General features: G+C 46.6%; 1 protein-coding gene across 1 annotated transcript in view; it reads left to right on the forward strand.

Annotated features, from left to right (window-relative positions):
- The window catches only part of kmt2ca (lysine (K)-specific methyltransferase 2Ca), a 235,970-nt gene that overhangs the window by 214,103 nt on the left and 3,639 nt on the right, over window positions 1-18,228 (forward strand). Inside the window, 19 exon segments of the mRNA XM_046290968.1 lie at window positions 91-401; window positions 716-2,466; window positions 4,071-4,182; window positions 4,380-4,449; window positions 4,540-4,603; window positions 4,809-5,041; window positions 7,111-8,916; window positions 9,101-9,307; window positions 11,765-11,929; window positions 12,134-12,275; window positions 12,490-12,637; window positions 12,820-12,998; window positions 13,229-13,362; window positions 13,973-14,243; window positions 14,891-15,003; window positions 15,613-15,696; window positions 15,975-17,157; window positions 17,410-17,546; window positions 18,060-18,202. Coding sequence (XP_046146924.1) covers window positions 91-401; window positions 716-2,466; window positions 4,071-4,182; window positions 4,380-4,449; window positions 4,540-4,603; window positions 4,809-5,041; window positions 7,111-8,916; window positions 9,101-9,307; window positions 11,765-11,929; window positions 12,134-12,275; window positions 12,490-12,637; window positions 12,820-12,998; window positions 13,229-13,362; window positions 13,973-14,243; window positions 14,891-15,003; window positions 15,613-15,696; window positions 15,975-17,157; window positions 17,410-17,546; window positions 18,060-18,202 — 7,253 coding nt within the window.

An 18,228-nucleotide genomic window follows, 5' to 3' on the forward strand; every position in this document is an offset into this window, starting at 1 on the left:
TGTTTTGCTTCTCTGTAAGGATCCCCTCAAATTTGAATGAATACGTGCGTGATGTAACTTGCTAAAGTGTACCATGCTCTCCCCCCGCAGCGCCAGAGACTTCGCCAGCAGATCCTTAGGCAGCAACAACAGAAGTCTGCCATCCGGCAAGAGAAAGGACTACTACAGGAAACTGTTGCAGCCCCCAGCCCGGGGACACCCCGCCACTGGTCACATGACGATCCCGCCCCACAGAATGACATGTTCGGCAGACCACCACCACCTTACCCAGGACCCATGAGAGGAGGTCAGAGGTTCCCTGGTACCTTTCTAGGGGACCAGCGAGGACACTTCCCCAATGAGGGCCAGTTTGCCAGACCCCACTTCCCCAGGGACATGGGCATGAGGCCACAAGAAATGAGGTTAGTTGAATTTGACAGCATAGATTTCACTCAGCTGTATTTTGTTCAAACTTCTTTGTATGCACAGGGTCTTTACCCATATTCAGCTGTATATTTTTATAATTGGCTTGCAGAATGTATTGCTCCCCTTGACAAGATTAAATAATACAATTATGTTTAACATGCTCGAAATGTGGAATGAAGTGTCATTGTTGAAGTCCCACTTCGTGTAATCTTTCTTATTGAAGATGTGTATAGGGAGCAACCAGTGCTGTTGTGTTATGCTTGGGATGTAGTCACGGATAAGCATTTGACAATGTGTTTTCTACTCTCAGGTTTGGATTCCCTCCCAGCCCTCAAGGATCCCTTCAACCAGGCCAGGAGCAACACTTCCTCAGGTCCCTTCACCAGATGCCCGGCGGGCCCATGGTCGACAATGTTCCACCCCAGATGAGAATGTCTCACTCTGTGGACTTTTCCAGGGGGGTCATGGGGGGCAACACCCAGATGGGGCTCCCCCAGCCCTTCCCCCCACAGGGCATTCCTGTTCAGCAGCACAACATCATGGGTCAGCCGTTCATCGAGCTCCGCCACAGGGCCCCTCAGAACAGAATGAGGATGCCCTTTGGGCATGGAGCTCCCAATGTCATGGACCCCTCCAACCAGCCCCAGATACCACCCCAGGGCTTCATGGAAGGCCAGGAGATGGGCTTCGCTGGGAACCAGTTATCCAGAATGATGGACCCCATGATGGACAGTCCTTCCCAGGGATCGGTCGGTCACACACACATGTCGGCTAGTATGGAGAACCTGCACCAGCAGCAGACTGAAGTCCCATTGACCATGGGGCAGCGACAGCATCCTTCACTGAATAGGTCACTCAGCCACCCTGTCACTGGTGAGCCACTCAATGCAGCGCCATCTAGTATGCTCTTGCCTGGGTCTAGCACTGGTCAAACGGAAGAGACTCAGATACCCAGTGGAGACGGAATTGAGGAAAACTTGGACGCTGAAGACTCCGCAGTAAAGGACCTTGAAGATGTGGAGGTCAAAGACCTGGTCGATCTGAACCTGAACCTGGACCCGGATGATGGCAAAGACCTTGAACTGGGACCCAATGACCTGCACCTCGACGACTTCCTCATGTCAGGGAAGTTTGACCTCATCGCCTACACGGACCCCGAGCTCAACCTGGATGACAAGAAAGACATGTTCAGTGAAGAAGATCTGGACCTGGGCGACTCTATGGAGGACCACCAACAGGGTGAGACCTCAGATCTCCAGAAAGCCTTGTCGGAGAAGAGGAAAGGCAGCGTGGATGGCGCAGACACCTCGTCCCAATCCGGGGGGAAATCTGACAAACGGGAGGCCAACGAAGCGAAAGAGACCTTAGACATGTTTAAAACCGAGGATACAATCAAAACGGAGGTCAAAGATGAACACGTGCAAAACCAGGACCAGTCTCTCTGCAGTGGCCCGATGAATGACAACAGAACCATGACAAACCAAGAGGGCGCAGGGCTGTATGAGCAGCCTGGACAAAGTGACTCCGGCTCAACTCCGGTCCTCTCCTGCCTTCTGATCAAAGAAAAACTGGAAAACATTGGGTTTGGCCCAAACTGCTCTCCTCAAAAAGGTAACATGGCTGCACAGGTCACCGGGCTACACCCAAGCACCGGCATGCTGATGCTACCTAGGCAACACGCCCAAGACAACAGGCTCAATCCCAGCGTGGCTATGGGACATCGTGTGAGCCCCACGTTGGTTCAGAGCAGACTTTCAATGGGAAACCTCAGCTTCGGGGCCTCAGCCAACCAACAGGTGGAGCTCAACCTAGCCATGGTTGGAGCCGGTCAGCAGCCCACTGCCCACGGCCTGAACCCCCAGGGCCAGCAGGGCATATTCCCCCAACAGCAGGGACCCTCACTGGGGCAGGCCGGCCCACAGAACAGGCCTCTGCTGCTGGAAGAGCAGCCCCTCCTCCTACAGGACCTGCTGGACCAGGAGAGGCAGGAGCAGCAGCAACAGAGGCAAATGCAGGCCATGATCCGACAGCGCTCCAGCGACTCCTTCTTCCCCAATATGGGTAAGGGCGTTGAGCTTCAGATAGACATGTCTACTGTTTTGGTCACCCATTTCATTTAGTCACACACATTACCAGGGTGTTGTCAGATTAGTTATCTGGGGGTTTTGTAGTAATTTTGCATGGTCATCCTTTTTGGTATAAATGTGGAATGTCGAGCCATTTCAGTTGGAGCCTCATGCTTTATTAAAGATTCTGAGGGAAAAGAAGTACTTGACATTTGTTCAATTGTAATTTGAGGAACAGAATGTTGGACTTAATTATTTTTTACGAAGAGACATTTTTGGGAGTCTTACTTCACCACCGTTCCATCCATAATTTTGACATGGCACTTGTTAGGGGTGGCTTCTTTTGAAATGGCTTAACTTCTTGACGCTACCCATCCTTGTAGCGGGATCATTTTCGCCTGCAACCGCTGAATAGCATGGCGCAACAGTCAAATAATATTACTAGAAGATATTCATATTCATGAAATCACAAATGCAATATTTTGAAACACAGCTTAGCCTTTTGTTAATCACCCTATCGTCTCAGATTTTGAAATTATGCTTTACAGCGAAAGCAATCCAAGCGTTTGTGTAAGTTTAGCGATAGCATAGCATTATGTACACTTAGCATCAGGAAGCTTGGTCACAAATCAGAAAAGCAATCAAATTAACCGTTTTAGCTTTGATGATCTTCGGATGTTTTCACTCACGATACTCCCAGTTACACAGCAAATGTTCCTTTTGTTCCAAAAAGATTATTTTTATACCCAAAATACCGACTTTTGTTTGTCGCGTTATGTTCAGAAATCCACAGGAAAGAATGGTCACGACAACGCAGACGGAAATTCCAAATAGTCTCCACAATGTCCACAGAAACATGTCAAACGTTTTTTATAATCATTCCTCGGGTAGTTTTTAAAATATATATTCGATAATATATCAACCGAGTGTGTAGCTTTTTCCATTACAACGGGAGGAACAATGGCCATTTTACTCAATTGCGCACCAACTCACTCTGAGAGCCCCCACCTATCCACTTACGCAATGTGATCCTTCACACTCATTTTTCAAAATAAAAGCCTGAAACTATGTCTAAAGACTGTTGACACCTTAGGGAAGCCACAGAAAAAGGAATCTGGTTGATATCCCTTTAAATGAAGGACAGGCACGCATAGGAACACAGAAGTTTCAAAATAAGAGGCACTTCCTGATTGGATTATCCTCAGGCTTTCGCCTGCAATATCAGTTATGTTATACTCACAGACAATATTTTTACAGTTTTGGAAACTTTAGAGGGTTTTCTGTCCTAATCTGTCAATTACAGTGGGGCAAAAAAGTATTTAGTCAGCCGCTAATTGTGCATGTTCTCCCACTTAAAAAGATGAGAGGCCTGTTATCTTCATTATGGGTACACTTCAACTGTGACAGACAAAATGAGAAAAACAATCCAGAAAATCACATTGTAGGATTTTAAATGAATTTATTTGAAAATTATGGTGGAAAATAGGTATTTGGTCACCTACAAACAAGCAAGATTTCTGGCTCTCACAGACCTGTAACTTCTTCTTTAAAAGAAGGTCAACTAGCTATGATTAAGTGGACTTCTTTATTTTTTAGCAGACTTTGATGCCATCACGGACCCGATCATGAAGGCCAAGATGGTAGCTCTGAAGGGAATCAATAAAGTCATGTCTCAAAACAGCATGGGAATGCCCCCAATAGTCATTAACAGGTAAGACAAAAGCTCACCCTAATGCTAGCTCATTATTTGTGCTTGTGGGTAATATGTACATCCATTTAAAGACTTTTTGTAATACTCTCTTGGTCCGTCCAAAACACTATTGAGAAGCTTAGTATTGGATGGGAAATATTTATAAGTAAATTTAATGTTCCCTAAAACAACGATCCTCTCATTTGTCTTTGTGGCAGAATTCAGCAGACGCCAGGAGCACATGGACCAGATGCTGCCGCCGCTCTGCCTCAACATGTGCTTGGACAGGTAAGCATTGTGAATCAACCACTGGCTCTCTGTTTCATCTATTCTGCTAAAAAACAAGGCCTCATTACCGTTTGTTAATTGTTTTCACAGGACGGGAAGTTGGCTCCACAGATGGCAAGACCAAACCCCCCAAATTTTGGACCTGGATTTGTCAGTGAGTGGACGACAACCCAACGTTTTTTAAATTTGATCATGACATCCTTATTCACATTAACCAAATAATTAATCATAGACCATTCTTTTGGTTTCTTCAGTATTTCATATGTTGACCACCATATCCAATCCAGGGTCTCTTCGATTTCACCTAGGATTTATACATCCAAAGTAAAAATGGCGCCTAACCCAGTCTTGTCTCTCAGACGACAGCCAGAGGAAGCAGTATGAGGAGTGGCTCCAGGAGACCCAGCAGCTGCTCCAGATGCAGCAGAAGTTTCTAGAAGATCAGATTGGGGCCCACAGGAAGTCCAAGAAGGCCCTGTCGGCCAAACAGCGGACCGCCAAGAAGGCGGGCCGGGAGTTCCCTGAGGAGGACGTCGAGCAGCTGAAGCATGTGACCGAGCAGCAGAGTGTGGTGCAGAAGCAGTTGGAGCAGGTAGCTAACTAAATGTAGCAGGAGTTAATTACCGGCATTCCATGTTGAAGGTTTTGAAAATATTGAGATCTTGGATTTGGCTTATGTTTTTTACATTACAAGATTTTACAACGTTACATGGCATAATCTGTAAAATTATTGGAAATTCTGAGTACCTAAATAATGTAAAGAAAGAGAGTGGTTCTAGTCATTCACCTTGAAGAGGTGGATAAGAAAAGGGAATCCTATCTTAAGCCACCTGAATAGGCTGACTCTCTGGAATCTTTGAGGGTCTACTTCAGGATTTGCCTCCAACCCTTTTGGTTTTAAGCACCTGTATCATTTTGGATTCTATCTTATAGATTTTCTCTTGAAGTTAAACCTCTGTTGGCGGCTCTTTATCACGTCTTTGCTTTTTCTTTCCCGTCCCCTCAGAAATGGGAAAACACCTTGATTATGACCATGAACGTTTTGGGTTAAATGTCCTCCTTCTTAGCAACACAAAGCTTAATTGCTGCAATACATCTGCTACTTTTATTTGTATGTATATGATTGAACCTTTATTTTACTAGGCAATTTACAATGGCAAAAACACCCATCATGACAAGACACAAAACAACAAAGAACTACTCGTTTTATTGAGAATCAAGGGAAACATTACGCCCGAAAACAAACCTTTTGACCTTTTCTTAGCAACCTTTTCATTGTGGCGAGGCGCGAGACTTCACTGTCGCATGAAGACCACAGGAGACAGCAGACATGATTTATTCTGTGACATTAACACAGTCTACTCTGTCAACATTTTCACAAGGCTTTACTAAGTACCTGCCAAAATAAAAGAAACGCCAACATATAGTGTCTTAACAGGGCGTTGGGCCGCCATAACAGCTTCAATCCACCTTGACATACACTACCGTTCAAAAGTTTGGGGTCACTTAGAAATGTCCATGTCCCTGCTCCAGATACTCAACTAAAGGCCAGATACTCTAAAGGCCAGTTTTATTTATTCTTTAATCAGTACAACAGTTTTCAGCTGTGCTAACATAATTGCAAAAGGGTTCTCTAATGTTAAATTAGCCTTTTAAAATAAACTTGGATTAGCTAACACAACGTGCCATTGGAACACAGGAGTGCTGGTTGCTGATAATGGGCATCTGTACGCCTACGTAGATATTCCATTTAAAAAATCAGCCGTTTCCAGCTACAATAGCAATTTACAACATTATCAATGTGTACACTATATTTCTGATCAATTTGATGTTATTTTAAATGGACAAAAAATGTGCTTTTCTTCCAAAAACAAGGACATTTCTAAGTGACCAAAAACTTTTGAACAGTAGTGTCGATTCTACAAGTGTCTGAAAATCTATTGGAGGGATGCGACAAAATCCTTCCACAAATTCCATCAGTTGGTGTTTAGTTGATAGTGGTGTAAAACGCTATCTCGGGCAGCTCTAGAATCTACTATAAGTGTTCAATTGGTTTGAGATCTGGTGACTGACACACACATACACACACACCCTTTAAACCCCCTATGCTCCTTTGAGACCCTCTTTCAAAGTCATTGAAATCTCTTCTAGCCATGGTAGACAAAATAATGGCCAACTGAGCATTTTTATACATGACCCTAAGCTTGATGGGATGCTAATTTCTTAATTAACTCAGGAACCACACCTGTGTGGAAGCATCTGCATCACTCATTTACTCGTGTTTTCCTTTTTGGTAGTATATTCTAAGATATTAAGATCATGTTATTTACTTGGTAATGGTTCAATCTGATTTCTTGTGGGTAGTGAATTCATTGAAGCATTTACTATATCACTAAGCATTCTCTAGTTCCAGGTAATTGCCCATTTTATGGAGGCATAAGCAACAGAAAATAGTATTTGATCACTCTGTTCTTTCTGTGATTGCCAGGTAAATACCAATTCTAATTGGGCTGGATACAAAAGTGGTGCCTAAAAATGTTTCTCAATATCTTCTTGGACTGTGCAGATCCCTTCAATCTGCTCACATTTCTCTGTTTTCTTTTTCCTCTGTTTTCTTTTTCCTCTGTTTTCTTTCTCCTCTGTTTTCTTTCTCTCTGGTAGATTCGGAAACAGCAGAAAGACCATGCAGAGCTGATAGAGGAGTACCGTGTCAAGCAGCAGCAGCAACGGCCATGTCTCCAGGCTCCTATGATGCCACCCATGCCTGGGATGCATACTCAAGCTGCCCCTATGATGCCCGGAGCGCCCCCTATGGGCCAGCCCATGATGGGGCCCATGATGCCAATGCAGCCCCACCCCAGCCAACATAACCCTGCCTGCATTCCCAACATGCCAGGCTGGCACCCAGGGGGAGCCCAAGGACTGATGGGAGGCCCAGGTCCAAGAATTCCAGCTCACATGCCCCCACAGATGCCCCTTGCTAGCCCTGCCCAGTTGCCACCGCCCCAGTTACCACCCCAAGCCCAACTACCACCACAGCCCCCACCCTCAATGGTGCCTGGCGCAAAAGCTACACCAACGGGAAACGGAGCAGGTGCCCAGGGAGCGAAGGGTGGAAGTGGTGGCAACAGCCTCGCTGTGAAATTTGACGACAACAACCCATTCAGTGAGGGCTTCCAGGAGCGCGAGAGGCGGGACCGCCTGAGGGAGCAGCAGGAGAGACAGAGGGTCCAGCTTATGCAGGAGGTAGAGAGGCACCGGGCCATGCAGCAGCGGCTGGAGATGGAGCAGCAAGGCCTGGGTCTGGGGCCTACTGGGCTCCTATCCGGCTCTGGAGCTACTAACCCCGGAGGGGATAGCTTGGCCCACATGCCATTCTACAGTACTGATCTGCCCCAAGACTTCATGCAACCCTCTAGGCCTCAACAACAGCAGGGGCAGCTAGGGCCCATGTACCCCGAGCAGAGCAACATGCAGCCAAGCTTCACCAGCACTGGCGGGCCACTCCCAGGTCAGGGCTTCATGCCGGATGGTGAGCGCAGGTCCATGCCTGGGAACAGGGCATTTGGTAGTCCCGAGATGGGTCCCAATTTCCCGTCCAAAATCCCCATGCTACAGGGGCTTAACTACCCCCCTGGACAGCCCCGTCCCACTGGGTTCAGAGACCGTGGGATGATGCCTCAGGTTGGGGGCGAGGGACATGGACCCCCATTCGGAATGGACTCATCCACCCCCCTACCTCCCAACTACCCCGGCTCAGGCCAGTCCTTGATCCAGCTCTACTCCAACATCATCCCAGAGGAGAAGGCCAAGAAGAAGAGGAACAGGAAGAAGAAGAGAGACTCTGTCGACGACGCAGACTCAGTCAAGAACCCATCCACTCCCCACTCAGACCTCTGCGCCCCACTGACTCCCTCCCACATGTCTGACACCTCATCCACCCCCACCCGGAGCCTCAGCATTCCCGGAGAGCAGGATCTGTCTGATCTTTTCCTCCCTGTGGGGTCCTCGGGTTTGGCCCCCTCCTCAGAACTGGAGAGGCAGCTCTCGGGCAGCGGCTTAGCCCAGGGTGGGCTCTCCAACATGGGCTCGGAGAATGACCGGGCCTCCCTGTTTGACGAAACCCTCCAAATCAAGCTGGAGAGGATAGAGACTGAGTGCAGAGGGGCCGTGGCAGCCAAAGAAGGGTCTGCCTTGTGGCACGGTCCCCGAGCCGGGGGGATAGTGAAGGAGGAGGAGGGAAGCGAGGGGGGGCTCTCTTCACCACTCCATGGCGCCAAAGGGGGGGACGCAGGGAATGAGCTGCTTAAGCACCTGCTGAAAAACAAGAGTACACCCCCGCCAGGTGCCAGCGCCAAACAGGCCCCTCCCACACAGCAGATGTCCTGCAACAGCCTTAGCTCAGAGCAGGAGGCCTCGGCAGACCTCAAAGCCACCGCCAGGCCGGCCTCCACCACCAACAACATGGTGAGAAGGGAAAGACCACATTCACACAGACACTATAATCATCACACCTATGTTCTGAAATCAAACTATTTGGGTATAAAATGCACAAAATATTGCTATTCAGTACTACATTCCTAAAGAAAGCCCTTTGTTGTGTCTATAATAGTAGCTCACCAACCTTGCTTGTATCATTGTATTTTCCCAGACTCCCCCACACAGTCAGCTGACAGGAAGCACAGAGCTTCTAGAACCCTCGGTTCCGGCACAGGGCAAAAGGAAGCAGCAACGCAACAAACGGACGCCCAAAAACGGGGCAGAGAAACCGCCGTCACGCTACAAGAGGAGGAAGAAGGAGGAAGAGGAGAGGCAGATCGGTTATTCCAGTACTGACAGTCTGACACAGCTCAAACGGGTACATGTCATAGTAGTCAGACACCAAACAGTGTTGAATGTGTTGATTAGCGTGTGTTTATTGAATCTGCAGTGGCGATTTTAGCATGTAAATCTTTGTGGGGCAAACTCAACAAGAAATGTTTTTATGCATGCCAGCAAAGCCACTACACAACACATGAATTTCACTATAATGGTGACAAACAGTGCCCACAAACTGTTAGGGTCTACATAAAGCTGTCCCAACAGCAGATCTTTCTTTTCAGCACCATGGAGGGAATCCTTACCACCGCTACACCTGGATATCAGCTGAGCCTTGTCTGGCAGCAAAACAGTTAATTTAGCCTCATTTACTGCCTTTAAAAAAAAACATTGCTGCTATGGTTGACCTCCTTAAACAAATGTGGTTTTGCCTGGCAATTGAGGACAATAAGAGGCAATTCGTAATTTTGATTAAGACATTAATGAGCGAGCTAAGACGGACATAGTCAATATAACTATTTTTTTCAGCACTTTTGAAATGTACAGCGACAGAATTCAGAACATGGGCCGTTAAGAGTATTATCGCTGTACACCAAGTCAGGACCGTAGGATAAATAAAAGGGGCATAATAAGCAGACCATGAAAGCTCTTACAATATTCGATGATGACATTTCTCTAAAATAGGCTTTAGGCTACATGTTCACCACCAAGTCAGAATAGTAGGCTAAATGATGAGGGGCAAAGGGACCAGATTATTAGGGTGAGGCACGTGGGCTATTAACACCTTACTACACAACATATACTTAGTATTACTTTCTTAGCTAAAGTATACTTATCTCCCTGGCATATTACATCATTTATGCAACAGCATACAAGCCATTTTGCACTTACCTTGTTCTGTGCTCACTTGAACAGGAAGGTAGCGTGACAGTCCTTCTTGTGGGCAAATTATGTCATCAGTCTGGCATTCATGGTGCTCTCAAGACAACTGGGAACTAAGTTTGAATCATGACGTCAGTGATCTTCAGGTCAAAGCTACAACGTGATTTGACGTCATTTTATCTGTGGCCAATTTTTTTTATTTCACCAGGTAGGCCAGTTGAGAACAAGTTCTCATTTACAACTGCAACCTGGCCAAGATAAAGCAAATCAGTGCAACAAAAACAACAACACAAAGTTACACATGGGATAAACAAACGTACAGTCACCTTGGTCTTAAGCCTTCTTAGATTGGCACTTCTAATGTAAATCTATGGCAGCACCCAACGGGATTGAATTTTCTAGCTCTCCCTGTAGATTTTGCAGTGACGTAGTGTCCCCATGAGTGACAGAACACTGAGTCAATCACAGCACAACTAGAGAACATTAACATCCCCTACGCTCTGTATTTTCTGCTGGCTGCCCCACAACCACAGATAGCACAGAGCTAGCCTGAAACACCTGCATTTTGGAGCTGACTTACTCAAGAAAGCAAAACAAAGACAATGTTTATATGCGGCTTTATTAACTCAATGATTCATTTATTTTTTTACATTGTTTGCAAACTGATATGTGACGTTTATTAATGCAAAAATAACATGCAAACGCCCCACCTGCCCTGAATTTTTAAAACATTTTCATTTAACCTTTATGTAACTAGGCAAGTCAGTTAAAAACAAATTCATATTTTACAATGACAGCCTACCCCAGCCAAACCCTCCCCATCCCGGATGAAGCTTGGCCAATTGTGTGCCGCCCTATGGGACTCCCGATCACGGCCAGTTGTGATACAACCCGGGATCAAACCAGGGTCAGTAGTGACGCCTCTAGCACTGAGATGCAGTGCCTTAGACCGCTGTGCCACTCCGGAGTCCCATCGGACGGGTCGCCACTGTGAATGTGTTGATTGGCAAATTGGTCTGGTAATATAGCCAGGCCTAAAACAAACGTCTGTATTTTGATCATTTAAAAATATATATTTGATTGATGGTGTTTATTGTTGCAACTGTGTGGTGCCGCTTTGGGCAAATTATCACTCAGGCTGCTGCTGATTTTGTAGATGAACGTGTATCTGATATCTTCTTCTGCAGTTGCTTGGGCACAAACGTGGGTGTTATTTTGTTAACACACCTCATAAATTACTGTCATCTTAATGTTTAATTGAACGGTCCGTGGATTGTTGAAAGAAGCACTCAGAATTTGTGGACGGCATAAACAGAATATTACATGGAAAATACATAGTACTTTTTAGGTGAATAATCATAAAATAATTGCATGTCGTTCAAATTAGGAGTAGTTATACCATGGGTTACTCTGCAGTGAACTATTCTGCTTTTTGTCTTGACCTCCCAAGTCTCCGTACACCTTCGATAAAATGACTTCAGCTAATAACCGTCAATAGTTTTTATTCAATTTCTAGAACCAATTTTAATCCTGTTCAGTGCTTACCTCGAAATTTAAGCAGTGAGAAAGCCTTTGGCCTTACTAACCCTCTTCCCCCTCTTCTCGTCCTCCACAGCAGCTCTCTCTGCTGCCCCTGATGGAGCCCCTAATGGGGGTCAACTTTGCCCACTTCCCACCGTTCGGCAGCGGGCAGGTCAACGGGGAGAACAGGCTGTCGGGCTCCTTCGGCAGCGCCTCTCTGGACAGCGTGTCAGACTACTATTCACAGCTCATCTACAAGGTGAAGAGACCCTTAGGTCAAAAGTTGTGTAGGCACGTCCATCTGTTTTTCATGTGAAGAGTACAACAAGGTATATTATAGGAAAGGAATAGATTTAATAGAAAAGAAAAAGGATACCCGCACACTGTTGAATGTTCCTGTATATTCAAACACATTTCCCTAGTTGGATCCAGTTAAAATGTTGTCTGCTTTGCCATTTTGTAGCAGAACAACTTGAGCAACCCACCTACCCCTCCAGCATCACTCCCACCCACGCCGCCTCCCATGGCGAGGCAGAAGATGGTCAACGGTTTCGCCACGGCCGAGGACCTCGCCGGGAAAGCTGCTGTCTTGGGCAGCCATGATGGTAAAGTGACTCGTGTTAAAAATCACTTCGGAGAAGTAATGCTGTGGTAATATTGTAGCCAATGTTAAAGTGATTTGAAAATATATTATATATATCAAATAATCTTTGCTGGCATTTTAATGGCAAGACACATTTCTGTGATCTGAAAATAAAAAGGACAATCCATTTTTGTGTTTCAATGGCTGAAATATGTTTGTTGTTGAATTAACATTAGTGATCAAAGGACTGGGAGCCAAGCAGCTACCTACAGCATTCCGGACAGAGGAAGACCTCATGGCCCATGACATCACCCAGGGGCCCAAGACAGTGGACGTTCCCGCCTCGCTCCCCACACCACCCCATAACAACCAGGAGGAACTCAGGTGAGGACTTGCTAATCCACATTTCAATGGGATTTAGAGGCAGGATGGTTCCTTCCTCGCTTCTGAACGAGTAACTATAGTAACTCATTTTGCTTCTGAGGGGAGTATTAAAGACTGACTTATATCCTGCTGTACTGCGCTGGCTCTAGTTGAACTAGTTTCCTTCATTCTGTATGTCCCAGGGGCCAGGACCACTGTGTAGACAGGGACACCCCCGACAGCTTTGTCCCCTCCTCATCCCCCGAGAGCGTAGTCGGCATGGAGATCAGCCGCTACCCCGACCTGTCAAAGGTCAAGGAGGAGCCCACCTCGCCTTGCTCCTCTCCCGTCATACCCATGCTGCCTAGCGCCAGCGGGAAAGGTAAGAATCACACACCTTTCACGCCTGACTGAAGTAGAGGTACCAATAAATGGTCATTTAGAGTTATGTTGAGTTAGAAGTTTTGCTTGTTAGTACTACTAATCATTAGGTAGCGATTGTATTGGTGAAGATCTTTAAGAATAATTCTCAGGCCAGGGTTATACAAGCATTTTAACTGCTGCTTTGTGTTAGTTCCTGTGGAATATTAGATTGTCTGGTGTTTCCTTTAGGAACTGAGATAAAGCAAGAGGTCAAGACTGAACCCTCAAGCTCCTTCTTCGGGTCCCAGTTTGGACAGCCTCCATCCTGCGCCAAAGCTGGCCTGGTATCCATAGAAATCACCTTGAATCCGGTCTCAGCGGAGGTGAGTGGCTAAACGCAACTGTAAACAGCCCATTTTTACTATTATAGTTTAGTTTATTTCATGTTGTACACATTTGCAGCTATAGACTGAATTGCAGTGGACATAGTGAATACATACATGGGTAACCAAGCCAGACCATATACAACACATTCAAGACAGCTCATTTCCATGATAGTCTCACGTATAGCTTCGGGCAGGGGTAGGCAACTAGATTCAGCCGTGGGGTGATTTTTGTCAGAGCAAATAGACGGGGGCAGGAAAATAATTTAAATCATTTGCACATTGCAAATTGACTACAACTAAGCACAAAAAGAGCTTGTATTTGAAAATAATTATTTTATACCTTGATTATGTTGAGACACGATCACATATTTATTTTTTTATTCGTGGGAATATTTGGGAACCGATTGCCTAAACTAAACACAGTTTTTACAGAATTCCTGGTCATTTTAGTCCAAAATAATAAAAATAGTTTCCCCCAAAAAAATACAAATATCACTCGCGGGCCGAAAAAGGCCACCTGTTGCCGACCCCTGGCATGGGGCTGTTGTATTGACCACCACTGTGGCTATAAACTTATTTGACTTCCCTGACACTTCTGGACCTGCAGAACATCCCTGGCGTTGTGGCTGCGGTGGCCGATCTACTGTGTGTGACCATCCCCGGCAGCTACGAGGTGAGCCGCAGCCCAGAGCGCAGCTCCCTGGCCTTACTGGCTGGACTCAAGGTGCCTCAGACCCAGGGAATAGACCCCCTTCACGTATCCATGTTTCCCCAGCACCAGCAGCCCCCCACCATGAGGTCCCTGAGACCCCCTGGATCACCCAACCATCCCAGAATTAGCCAGCCATTTCAGCCCATTGGCCCACCCACCAGCGCAGGTCAGTACCCACCAGCGATCCAACTGTAATCTGCCGATGGTAACAACTGATAGTGATGGAAGAAATTAGGTTTCTGGCTTCAGAGCTGGTAAAACAGTGGAGGCACTATATCTTTCAGTGAAATTATTTCACAAAAATCTATTTATCACTGTCATGTTATCAATAGACTAACAATCAAATGGCATGCGTTCCCAAGCTTTTCATTTAGGTTATTTCAAAACATGATTTTTCAGTTTGTACAAGCTATTTTAGTAAATATCTTTTAGCTCAGGAAATGGCAGGCAGATAAGCACTGTGATTAAGTTATTTTCCCATTACCCTCAATAAAGGCAATTGGCTGTTTAGAACAGATTTTGGGCTAAATCTGGGCATGGAAACACCAGTCTGTGTGTGAGTCAGAAACCTCTCTACTCTCAGTGGATAGTCCCATCTACCCTCATATTGATCATGTCTGAGATGTGAAAAGTTAATGAAAGCCACTAATGATTGGGGAGGTTGAACATGTTACCTCTTTGGCTAACTTGATTATGAAGAAGCCCTTTTGAAATAACCCCAATGCAATCACAATATCTGTCTGTTTCCTTCTTGTTCAGCTGTCTTTCACCCAGGTGTTTTTTGTGACGAATTGATGTAAAAATGTTTTTTAGGTTCAGCTGCCAGGGGGGAGGGGCCTAAACCCCAGTGGTGCTGCCACTGCAAGGTGGTGGTTCTGGGAAACGGAGTGCGCAAGTCCATCAAAGACCTAGCCTGCAGCAAACGGGTAAGCCCCAGATCAGTTGTTACTCAACTGAAGCAAGTATTGTTACTTAATATGAACATGTTTAGTCATTTAAACTGCAAAGCCTGAAATTAATTCCTATCGTATAAGAATATGAATTGTCAATTATTTTAAGTATTACCATAATACATTCACTAGTAGTGTACAGTGAAAATGATCAGTTTTGTTGATATGGAATTAGATAAATCCTAAGCCCAACAATAGTAATGAAATAAAGTAAACCTAACTGCCGCGACGCACCGTCTGATTTACCAGGAGATGAGTGGGGATGGCCTGGGTTGAGCATGATTTAATTAGGTTAACAGCCTGTTTAAATCAGGGGTTCCCTTTTGATCTTCTCCTCCTGCCAGCCCACACATGTACACACTTGCCTAGATTGAATAAAGGTAAAATAAACAACAATGGTTGTTTCTAGACTAATGCATGTTCAGAACAAGTGACCTGGTTCCTGGTCATTAAAGGCAAAACGTTTTGCAACAGAAAAAAAAACAAGTTTCTTATTGGACAGGTTTAGTTGTCCTCCCAGTTTCAGAGCATTTCCTTTATTTTTGCGGCAACTGAACATGACGCTGATGTCTCTGCTTTCTACAGGAGAGACCGAGTCAGGTCTTCTGCAGCTGCAACTGTTTTGTCCTCCACACCGCAGCCACACAGTCCAAAGCCACAGAGAGTAAGGTGTGTATCTCCAACTGGACTCTTAGCTTTTTGAGAACCTCACTGACACCAGTATGGAAAGGAGACAGATGACAAGGCAGGATTGTTACAATAGGTTGTAGATTGCATGGAGAATGAGTGGATTTATGGGTTTTCATTTTAGCGCAGTCAAAAAGCAGGTGGACTATTCTAACATGGTCTAACAATGACCACAGCTGGGCAAACAAAGATGCCATTGCTGAGAGTAATTAGCATGAGACTTTTCATTGGATTCCTAATGACTAAACTCTCTTTCGCAGCCAAACACGTCTCCTCTCTTGCCTGAGTCGTCGGTCAAAGAGAGCCCGTCTAAGGTGCTCCACCAGTATAGTAACAACATGTCCACACTGGACGTCCACTGCCTGGCCCAGCTGCAGCCCAAACAGTCTACCCCCTCCAGCCCCCCTCCCATCTCCTTCCCTACAGAGAAACCCAAGCCGGACACCCTCAAGGTGACGGTCAAGCTCAAGCCAAGGCCCCGAGCAGTCCACTCTGCCAGCGGGGGTGGTGATGACATGTCGCCCCGCCACCACAAGCGCTGGAAGGGCCTGCGCTGGCGCAAGTGGAGTGTACACGTCGTGTTTCCCACTAGAGGCAGCCTGCTGTCCTCTCTGCCCGGTGAGGATGAGGTGGATGAGCTGCTGAGGAAGCTGGGTGCCTCTCTGCGTCCCGATCCCCTCCCCCGGGACCTGCGGCGTTGCTGCTTTTGCCACGAGGAGGGCGATGGCATGACAGACGGCCCCGCACGCCTCCTCAACCTGGACCTGGACCTGTGGGTACACCTGAACTGCGCTCTGTGGTCATCTGAGGTGTATGAGACGCAGGCGGGCGCCCTGATCAACGTGGAGCTGGCACTGCGGCGGGGCATGGCGGTGCGCTGCACCTACTGCCAGCAGACAGGCGCCACCAGTGGCTGCCACCGACTGCGCTGCGGCAACGCCTACCACTTCACGTGCGCGCTCAAGGCACAGTGCACCTTCTTCAAGGACAAGACAATGCTGTGTCACCTGCACCGGCCCCGTGGCATCGGCGGTGGCGACGGGAGAGGAGGCGACAGGGCCGTGGCGCCCACCACTACCCACCACGACCAGGAGCTGCGATGCTTCACAGTGTTCCGCCGCGTCTACGTGCAGCGCGACGAGGCACGGCAGATGGCCAGCATCGTGCAGCGTGGAGAGCGCCGCCACACGTTCCGTGTGGGAAGCCTGGTGTTCCACACCGTGGGTCAGCTGCTGCCCCAGCAGATGGCTGCCTTCCACTCAGCGAACGCCATCTTCCCCGTGGGCTACCGGGCCAGCCGCATCTACTGGAGCACACGCCAAGGCAACCACCGATGCCGCTACCTGTGCTCGGTGGAGGAGAACGAGGGCCAGCCGGAGTTTGTGGTGCGGATGATAGAGCAAGGCTACGATGACCTGGTGCTCACCGGCGCCTCACCCAAAGGTAAGAGGGCAGGGTCAAATACATAAGTCAAATACTTCAGGTCCACTTATGTGCAAACAATTCAAAAGCTACATCAAACTCACCTCAAATACTTTGACAAATGCATTTGTCTGGTGTAGAAACAGGGTGAAGGATGGTTAGAAAACCAGCCAAAGTGTGGGTTATGGTTAGATTTACACAAAGTAAAACTAGACACATCCTGATAAATTAATCTAGTTACCCTGACTGTGGAATCTCCCCTCTGTGTTGTAGGTGTCTGGGACAAGATTCTGGAGCCTGTGGCTGACCGGCGTAACGAATCAGGAACTCTGAAACTGTTCCCCGTCTACTTGAAGGGAGAGGACCTGTTTGGATTCACTGTCACCGCCGTCACCAGGATCGTAGAATCGGTAAGAGCAGAGATGGCAAGAGAGAGTAAAATGAATAGTTTGAGAGAGTTGAACGTTTTAGGTGGGTGTGCAGTATAGCAGTTTGGTTTTGACTTTTGAATTGGTTTGGGCAAATTTTTAACACTTGTGTTAAAAGCTCCCATGCAAAATAACTTCAACTCCATTAGGTGCTTTAAAGGAAAAGGCTTTCCATATGCACTCTAAGTACTTTGATGAAAGGTTCTCCATCAAACACACTAGTTTTATCTGACTTTGCAGTTGATTATGAAAACACTTTTTCAGTCTAAGGTTAAGTGGTGTAAGAGAACTATTTTATAAACTCCCTGTAGGAAAAACAGTTCAATAAATCCACTCATGTATCTTAATGGAAACCTGAAATGTCCTGTTGAGTGTTTAAAGTAAGATAAATACTTAATTGCAGCTTGTAATTAACTATTGGTTATTATTGACCCATTTTAATGGATTGAACTGCTTGAAAATGTTTTTAAAAATTTTTAAAATGTGTGTGTGCAGCTCCCCGGAGTAGAAGCCTGTGACAGATATACTTTCCGGTTCGGACGCAACCCTCTCATGGAGCTCCCCTTGGCCATAAACCCAACTGGCAGTGCCCGCTCAGAACCCAAGGCCTGCAGCCATGTCAAGAGGTTGGTGTTAAGGTATTCTGTGTCATTTTACACTTAAG

This window comes from Oncorhynchus gorbuscha, linkage group LG12 (genome assembly GCF_021184085.1).
Source record: "Oncorhynchus gorbuscha isolate QuinsamMale2020 ecotype Even-year linkage group LG12, OgorEven_v1.0, whole genome shotgun sequence".
NCBI lineage: Eukaryota > Metazoa > Chordata > Actinopteri > Salmoniformes > Salmonidae > Oncorhynchus > Oncorhynchus gorbuscha.